This window comes from Dicentrarchus labrax, unplaced genomic scaffold, assembly GCF_905237075.1.
Source record: "Dicentrarchus labrax unplaced genomic scaffold, dlabrax2021, whole genome shotgun sequence".
In the NCBI taxonomy this organism is placed as follows: domain Eukaryota; kingdom Metazoa; phylum Chordata; class Actinopteri; family Moronidae; genus Dicentrarchus; species Dicentrarchus labrax.
The window spans coordinates 20,427,607-20,436,826 of NW_026136710.1; the positions used below are offsets into that span (position 1 = coordinate 20,427,607).

Below are 9,220 nucleotides of genomic sequence, written 5' to 3' on the forward strand. Positions count from 1 at the left end.
CTGGCTGCAGAGACGTAAACCAGATGTTTTGTGTTTGAGACTTGACAGTTGGAGATACTGAGAGGGAGAAAACTTTTGCAACACCATTGCAACTGCTCCGTGTTGTAAAAGGCACAAAAGTGATTTCAGCCAATGTGTAAAACTGTGTATATAGAGAAATGTGTGAAGAACTGCTAAGTGAATAACTAGAACTTATTTTCATATATTACGTGTATTACCTCTGCCAAAGTCGGTTATGTTTTTGGTGCCATTTTTGGGTTTGTTGCTTTTCTTATTCAGGAAAAAATACCTTTGATAGTGGAGGAAAAGCAAATTCCCCTAACTCAATGTAGTACATTTGTTGAACATAATTATTTAAAAAGAACATCATTTTTTATGTTTTTCTATTTTGTGTTTTTATGTACTACAAGGAGTTTTTAACTGGTTATGAAACCATTAATACTGATCCCTCTATATGACCTACATAAACAAACAAAGCCATCAGTAAAAACACTGGCTATTTCTGTAGTTATTTTTAAGGCCTGCAACCAGATCGGATTCGGATGGATTCCGCTTGAAATCAATGAAACGAAACAAAGGAAACCCTATCATCCATCCACAGGGGGCGCCAGAATCAACACAAAATTATGTTCCTTGTAGGGGCCATGTTACATACTTATAGAGTAAAATTTATCCTCTCCTCTTAAGCAAATTACTGTAAATGTTGAACTATTCCTCTAAGATAAAAAAAGGAATATCATCTTATTTGTATACAAAACTTTATTCACGTTATAAAATGTCCTAAGCTGTACATTGGTTTAGCTGTGGGTTCTCTACATTGCAGGACACACTAACTACACATGGCCTACTCTTAGTCATATACATGCCAAAACAAAGAATTTTGCAATTTAGACATCAACACTTTAGATTACATTAAATAATTAAAAAAAAGTTCACAAACACAAATTTACACATTACATTGCACTGACATGTCGATGGGAAAATGGCTGTAGTAGAATTCTTCAGATTAAGACTTTATGAGTGGATTTCAATTTGAGTTTTTAATTTGTGTGGGTTTTTCAATTCCTCTGTTTCCATATGCGGAGCATCTGCAAAGCCCTTGTGATGGGAAACTGAAGCTGAAAGTAAAACAAAATATTTTTCAGGGAAGACTGCTAATGACACGCTGCACATTCATACAAAACAAGACTAAAAGCCCTGCTAGTTTACCCTAGAGCCTGAAATGGTCATTACAACTGAAAATATTAAAGTGTCGGGGAAATTAACAACACTGATGAAGTAGCTATCCTTTATAAAGGAGCATTAGAGCAACCGTAATATCAGGAATTTTACAGGAAAATAAATCTTCTTATTATACTAATAAAGTCACAGGGAACAGGGTTTCTGCAGGTTCCAACTTGGACTTTATAAATGCAATTTAAGGACCTATTTTATGTCCACACTGACTTAAAAAAGGTATGAAAGATGTTAAGAAAAACTGGTATTGGTTTTATTTCATTTTCATGTTGTAGCTGTGAGAGCAAAACTATTAAAAAAAATTCCCCGAAACACATTTAAAATATAGACTGAAAAATGAAACTTTATAATATTAACTTAAGACCAGTTGGAATGATTTTTAAAGCTGTAGCTTTTATAAAATTTACTTTTTGTCATATTAGCTGAAGCTTTTACTCTATTTTGACATTATCACATATAATTTGTAAAAAAGAAAAAAATCATCTTCTAATAGCATTTGACAAAAAGTAATTTATATAAAAGTTACCTACTGCAGCTTTAAGACTTTTTAAGACCCTGCGGACACACAGAGAAATATTTTTAGATACATTTCATATTAATGTTTTGGTATTTTCTGGGTACAAATGGTAGTTTATGGCTGATGATTATGCTAATGTGAGTGAAGTTATAAGCGTTCATCCTCTGGGGACTATGACTATCCCTACAAATTTCATGCAAACACTGTATAGTATATACCAGATATAGCCAATAGTTTTCCAGATTCCCTGCTATGGACTAACGTTTTGGTCACTAGTTTTTACCTTTTATTGTTGCTGGGTCACATAAATTATTACAAATCATCCTCCCTCAATCTGCTTAAGATGTCTAAAAGGCAAGTTTTAGCAAAGCTTTGTAACAGCTTTTCTAATCTGGCATAAAGTTTACTTTTACACACGCACTGTTGAATAAATTCAAAATACTTTTTTTGTACAGAAAAAGAAATTACGTAATTATATGGGCCAATAGACCCTTCATAAGTCCCACCCCTTTTTGCTCTGGGCTCCAATAACAGTTGAGCAAACGTTGTTCAGAACAGGTCAACTTCTTCCTTTCCTGTACTTAGATATGCTACGTGCTAGGCTAATCTATGTTGAAAAGACAACCACATTTTGAAGATGATTAAAACTAATGGTAAAGGTGACTTATACAGTATATAGTCACATCTTAGGTTAGCTAATGTTAGCAAAATGCTAGCTAACTAGCTTTCTAATGTACATCAATCATTAGCTGGCCAGTTAAGTGGTTAGTTAGCAAGTGTTTTGCTACAGAGCAAGAAACTAGCTAACCAGCTAGCTAATCTATGTTTCAGTAGCTAGCTAGTTACATCTGATAACTAATGATAGCAAAATGGAAGCTAATTAGCCAGCAACTAGCTAGTTAGCCAGCGCTTGGCCAATATTAGTTATCTTATGATGTGACTATACACTGTATCTTGTAACCATCTTCAAAATGTGGTTGTGGTTTCAACACAGACATGCCTAGCACGTAGCATAACTAATTACAGGAAAGGAGGAATGTGACTTTGGTTCCAAAAGGGACGGGACTTTGGAAGGGCGAATTAAGTACATGCACCGTTAACAGTGTAGATGAATTGCTTTGTCTACGAGGTGTCACACCACACAGCCAGGTAGAGACTCACCTGGCAAGAGTCTCTACTGAATGATGAAATACATCAGGAGGTTGTTGGGACTAAAACATCTCACACTGCGACACATTCAAACATGGAGGTGTGACACAAGCACAGTGAGACAGCTGAAAACTCAAAATGCCAGTGCATAGCCTGAATATGTACATTTTATACTCTTTCATTATATAAAATGGCACAAAACAGAAAGTTAAAGAGGGAAATTGCGGAATTCAGAAGAAAAAAAGAAAGAGAATGTCAATAAGCCTCACTTTAAAAAGAACCAGCCAGCAAAACAGAGCTCTGCAACTGAAACACGAACCCAGCCCGTCCCTGTGTCTTTAAGGTCTGACCCAGCAGAACCGAAGGGACAAATTTAAGACCTGTCTAGCCAGCTCTATATTTTTGCCTTGTTTTCTTTTCTTTTATCCATTACTGTTTGCTTCACTATTTCTCTCTTTCCACAGGACATTGATTTTTTTTTTTTTTGGGGGGTTTTTTTCTCCTGTTTTTCAGAGTAATTTATTTTTATGGTTGGTTTTTCGGGGTAATTTTTTTCTGATTTTCTGAATAATCTTTTTCTTTCTGTTTTTAGGACAATTTTTTTTTCTGAGTTTAGAGAGCATTTGAAACAATAGACGCATTAATTCCTTTATTGAGAGCTTGATTTAACAGAAACAAACATAACTGGCTTGTTTAGTTCAATCAAGTTTTACTTTGATCTGGGTTTCAGACACTGGGAGATAGTCCTGTGTTTAAGTCATATAGATGGTATTATCATTAGTTTGTCGACTCTACGCAGCACTTGAGGACTTTGCGGTTGTTCAGAAGAAAAGCCCATTCCGATCTGCTAGACATAGCAATATACAAATAGCAAAATTGACCCGGTATGGTAGATAGTTGAAGATGGGGTATGTATGTGCGGGCAGGAGTCACCATAGGTCCATGGGAGTCACTTGCAGGTTGGAGGTTCTCGCGGGAGTTCGAAGTATCTCGAAAATTTAGAAAAAAAATTACTCCGAAAAACAGGAAAAGAATTACTCCGAAAAACAGGAAAAAAAAATGAGTCAGAAAAACAAACCAAAAAATAAATTACTCAGAAAAAATGGAATTTGTTTTTTTTCCAAGTGAATGCAATACGCTCCCGTAGATAATGTACCATCAACTTGAAAAATGTCTTAATAAATAATTTGAAAACAACCAAACTCGATCCAAGCCCGATCAACAAATGAGACCGAATCAGACAAGATTACAATTTCAGATAATAGGCGGGAAAACACTAAATAAAGTTTAAAATGAAAGAGGATTCGTGAATATTTTTTCTAATATACATCACAAAATATGATAAAATAAATATCCGTTCCTTTGTGAGTGGACTGTGCTGCCTTCAGGCTCTCAGCCGGACACCATGCAGCAGAGACCGGGGAAGCGTCTCTTCCTCTGTCTGACCAGTGGGTGTGGAGTCAGATTCAACAAGCTGCTGTCATCTGAAACAAACAAACACTTTGTAATCAGGCCTCATCGTGTCACCCTGCTCTGTTTCTATCCCAAAGAGACATCCAGGGTCACTGCTTCCTGACATTTCCATTCATGAACCCTGAATATGCAGCAGTATCTACCACAGGTTGTACATGTCTGTGAGTTGGGAGCACGTTTGTGAATATTTGATTTTAATTTAGTATTTTTAGCTTCATTTCATTGGTTGTTGTGGATGTGGCTAAAGAAGTGTGGCTGTACCTTGGTTTTTCAGTGGCAATGGCATCGTATCCCTGAGTTTGCTGAGTAGGTTTCGCATCTCTCGCATATCTCTGTGAAAACAAAGTAACAGAAGATTATTTGCAGTTCGGAATAATTATTCTGAATTCCAAACGGTATAAAAACACAGGTTACGCCGCATTAAAAGGAGCAGGGGCAGTCTGTGTACCTCTCGATATTTTCAATATCGGTTCCCACCAGCCACTGCTCCTGTAGAAAGTCGATGGGGGAAGAGGATCGGTCTTCAAGGATGGGGATGTCCGAGCTTTCATCCATCCTGAAGTCCACCTTCGGCTCAGAGTCTGTTCCTGCAGGACAACAACAAAGACCTTCTTGATTTTGTGAAAAAAATCTTTTAAAATATACACAATAGTCCTATGTAACAGCGCTTCGCTCATCTCACAAAAAAGTTCCCTAAAATATCAGAAAAACTGATTCAAAATAAAAAACCTGTAATAATCTGCTCTACATTCACTCAAATTGCTGATTTTTCACAAATTTCCTGCAGTTATTGTGTTCACTGTTTGGGTTCATTGTACAGTTTATTTCTTGCGCTGTACAGCTATACAGCATTAAACATAATATGAAATATCTATAAAATATGTCACTTAGTCAGGGGCTTTTAGTTTACTTTGACAAAAGGCTGGGAACTGCTGATGTAGACCACACTAACAGCTCTCTACTGCCCTCTGCTGAGTGTGATATGAACTCTCAGCTCCTCAGATATCGTCCAACAGCCTGAATAATGTGCATATGTCATATATAATTAGAGGTTTTATGGCTACTTTGAATTTTAACTATATTTTGATTGTATGGATGTGGCTGAGCTCATTTTATATACTGCTAGGTATCTTAATCTATAACAATACATTATCATTTATTAGTCGATTTATATTCTAAACTAGCCTAACCAAACCCTTAACCACTGTGGTGTCACAGGGGACACTTAAAGGGTGTCTCTTAAATGTTGACAATATGCTATTTTTGCCATGCATTTCTATGTTTGTGTAGCTTCATCATCATGGAACATGTATTATTGATGTATGATTCACGCATAAAGATACCGGCATGCATGCTTTTCTTGCCATCCCCATTTAAAGCGTAGAGGTACAATATCATAAACTTCCTTCACTTGAATAACTGTTTTTATGTTTTGTTTTTGGTGGTGGTACTTTTTCTGTGCAGCTGCAGCACCCCCAGCAGGCACATGGATTTGAGCATCTCCGTTATAAACATCTCCAGGCAGCACTGCAGCTGGATGAAGAGCCGACAGATCTCTGGGTGGATCTCTCCGTCCTCTGGACTGCAGCAGAGGAGGGAGGAGGAGGAGGAGGAGGAGGAGGGGTGAGAGGAGAGGATGATGGGGAGGAAGGAAAAGAGAGAGAAGGAGATACAATCAGACAAACAGAGAAGGGGAATGTGCACTTTAAACCAAGAACAAGTTCCAAAACCTGCTGCAGACTGGGCTTTTCTATTTCTCTTTCACTTCATCACAAATGAACTTACAACTAAAACTAGCAGGGTTTATTTGAAACGTACTGCACTACCAAACAGCAACAACACCCACTTTAACTAATTACTTCATCCTTTTTAGATTATCATACAGCCTTACATACTCTGTATTTATTGTTCGTTTCAAAATGTGAGTTGTAATTGTGGCTCCATGGACAGCTAACAGCAGGGCGGTGTAACGGCAAGAATCCAATTTTAGGAAAACTGTCACAGAACACAGACACCCCCAAATGAATCAAATTGTAGTTAAATAAGTTAACAAAGGCCTCAGTTTATGTTTACAACACTGCTATCTGTGGTTAGGGGTTAAAAAAAGTCAAGGTGTTTTTGAGAATCGATACAATATTGTTCTATATTTTCTTCCACCCCTAGTTAACAGTGCACTCCTTTTCAACTGTGCCCATTTGAACTGTTATATCTTACTTTGTTTTTTTTATTTAGTTTATTCAGCTCTTTAATTTCATACTTTTCATGTCTTATCTCATTATTTATTAATTATTCATATTTTCACCCTCAGTCACTTGGTAACTTTGTGCCATAGCCTAAATAAAATGCATTCATTGGATCACTGGTATTCCACCAAAGGAACAGCTGGAACCAGCAGATCTATACACCGCTGTCTAACAGTGTGAATCAACAGTTTGTCTAATGAGGGGAACATCAGGGTTAAAGATGCTTGGAGACAAACACAGAGGCGCTGGTGAATGTTTAATAGAAACTGATGGAGACAAAAATGTTGTTCCTTTTATTTTTCACAATCTCTCTTTGTTTCCTTCTCACCCTGAGACAGAGATGACGGCGAGGTCCTGGTGTGCAGCCCGGGCCATGGAGCATCCTTTGGACCGTGTGTGGTGCATCTGAGCCCGCAGGGACGGACAGTCGGCGGAGATCTCCCCGACGGATATGACCTGCTCCCGGTACAGCGCGACGAGGGTGTTGAATTCCTGGACAGTCTGCAGAAAATAAACAACCACGGACTGTTTGTTAAGAAACAAACAAACCGAGATCACCTTCTAAGGAAGGCAAGCCTCAAACCCTACTCTAGGCTTTAAGAGGATTCCCAGCAGGTCTGTCCTTTTGTCCCCTTTGCGCCACCTGATCGGATCGCTTCAAGAAGCTGTGCTTTGGTGCAGAGCTACGTTAAACACGGACCTCTTCCCAACCATCACTTGAGATTACTGTCGCTATTTGAGCACTCACCATCCTGCTGCCGTCCACGGCCCCCTCCGTGCTCTCCCGGCGCTCCGGCTCCGACTGCGCCACTTTACTGATGGGAAAAATGATCCCCGCAGATCTTGGGCGCTTTTTCCGCCCGTACGGTGCAGAACACATGCATGCACACCCACCACCGGAGCCCAGCCAGACGCAGACAGACAGAGAGGGACCCCCCCCCCACCTCCCCTACCCGCCCTCTTTCCTTAAACCCCGCTGTGTCCTCTGTAAAAGAAGGAGCAGAGGCACTCCGGCGCAGCTTTAGAGCCCCCGCGGGAGTGTGTCGCTATTCCCGGAGCAGCAGCGTGTATAGCGGGCCGGACGGACCCCCGGCAGCTCCCTCTGCATCCCAGCCGAGAGGAGAGTCACCTTCAGCCCCTCCTGAAGGCCGAGAGAGGGAGGCTCCTCCGCCAGTCTTCCGCCCGCCGCGCACTCACGTGTGAGGAGGATTCAGAGGGAGCCAACAGCAAAACAAGTCGTCACCCACCGACTGACAATGAACTGTAGAGGAGCACCAGCGGCCCAGCACACAGCCATTTTACTGTCCAACGTTACACTGTGGAAACTGACCGCCGAGCAGCTTTTTAAAGGCTGTTTATCCTACTGGAGGAGAACAGAACCGGCTCCTCGGTTCGTGCTTTTTAAAAGGTGTGTACCACTGAGGAGGGTCTATTGGAAGAGACTGAATATAAGATTGATAGGCATGTTTTCATTTGTGTGTAGTCACCTTAATATAGGAATTGTGTTTTTGTTACTTAGAAGGAGCTGTTTCTTTCTACAGAAGCCGCGGTCGCTCTCTGGCCGCCATGTTTCTACAGTAGCCTTTTGCAACTATTTCAAAAAACACCTGAAGCCTCCCGGAAGTGGACCACAAAGTAGCCAAACAGACTTTCCTCCATAAGGTTCCTTTGTGGAAAAAAGCGGCTGTAAAATTGATTTGAATGTCACAACCCGCACAAACTGACTCTGATTCACTATCAGAGGTTTATCTATCAGAACTTTTCTTCTGAATAAAGCTGCTCGCGGCTGTTGGAAACTGGCTGGGCTGAAATGAATCTTACAATAGATAAGTAAGAACTAAGGGTGATTTGATTCATTGTTCATACAGTTAATTGTGGAAAGTTTGCCATCATGGTTAGAAGAAACCAAGGTTTACTGTTGGTAGCAGATGGGACACAAACATTACATCTACCCACAACACCTTGGCCCTCTTGGCACCATACGACCATCGCTTTACTTGACACAGAACATCCTTTCTACCAAATGCTGTTGTTTGTCCCTAAAGGAAAAACAACAGCAGTTGGATAAAATAAAGTATTCTGGAGGGAAGATGAACTCCGATCCATCACACGAGAGGTGTCCCTTTTTAATTTGCGCCAGACAGTGTGACTGGTATTGAAAACAGGCTTCATGTAGCTTCATAAGATAACTTTATTGTCTGTCACAAAGTAACAGAAATTTTCATTTGACACTCAAAAGACGCGCACACACACACACACACACACACACACACACACACACACACACACACACACACACACACACACACACACACACACACACACACACACACACACACACGACTAAACCTGTTGAAACTACAACTGACAGGAACAGTGTTAACAGGTCATAGTGCAGGGCTTTTATAAAGTTTTCTTCTTTTTTATTTTTACACTAACTCATTACTGTGGCCTAATCTGTTGTTACTTTGAGTACTGAGCTCTCAAGCACACAAACAGGTTTGAAAGATTAAACCAGAGAAAAAAGATGCGTTTTTCCAAACGAATACAACTAAAACAGAGCAAATGCGAAATCTGAGCCCATATGTTCAAATAAAACGAT

The 9,220-nt window shown here is 39.9% G+C and overlaps 1 protein-coding gene and 1 long non-coding RNA gene across 8 annotated transcripts; one reads left to right on the forward strand and one right to left on the reverse strand.

Moving 5' to 3' along the window:
• Positions 1–741: 741 nt before the first annotated feature.
• Positions 742–7,589, reverse strand: LOC127370008 (regulator of G-protein signaling 7-binding protein B-like). Of its 7 annotated transcripts, none has more exons than XR_007886130.1 (8): positions 7,367–7,589; positions 6,947–7,119; positions 5,827–5,957; positions 4,824–4,962; positions 4,637–4,707; positions 2,915–4,386; positions 1,767–1,791; positions 742–1,118 (listed from the first exon to the last, which is right to left on the reverse strand). XR_007886130.1 is itself a non-coding variant. In XM_051411659.1 (6 exons), the coding sequence occupies exons 1-6, from the start codon at positions 7,496–7,498 to the stop codon at positions 4,295–4,297; spliced, it is 738 nt and encodes a 245-aa protein (XP_051267619.1). In that variant the 5' UTR covers positions 7,499–7,589; the 3' UTR covers positions 742–4,294. The 7 variants fall into 7 exon arrangements, 1 of the variants encoding a protein (XP_051267619.1); XR_007886132.1 differs by having other exon boundaries at positions 1,763–1,791; XR_007886131.1 differs by lacking the exon at positions 1,767–1,791.
• A 238-nt stretch (positions 7,590–7,827) lies between these two features.
• LOC127370009 (uncharacterized) lies at positions 7,828–8,920 on the forward strand. Its single transcript, XR_007886133.1, has 2 exons — positions 7,828–8,026; positions 8,138–8,920. It is a non-coding gene; the product is annotated as an uncharacterized LOC127370009 (long non-coding RNA).
• The last annotated feature ends 300 nt before the right edge of the window (positions 8,921–9,220 follow it).

Excerpts from the sequence above, each read along its gene's own strand:
- LOC127370008 (XM_051411659.1), bottom strand. The coding sequence starts at position 7,498 with ATGTGTTCTGCACCGTACGGGCGGAAAAAGCGCCCAAGATCTGCGGGG. Across the intron at positions 7,120-7,366 it reads CCGTGGACGGCAGCAGGATG|ACTGTCCAGGAATTCAACAC; the intron begins GTGAGTGCTCAA and ends TATTTTCTGCAG. Across the intron at positions 4,963-5,826 it reads GCTGCAGCTGCACAGAAAAA|GAACAGACTCTGAGCCGAAG; the intron begins GTACCACCACCA and ends GTTGTCCTGCAG.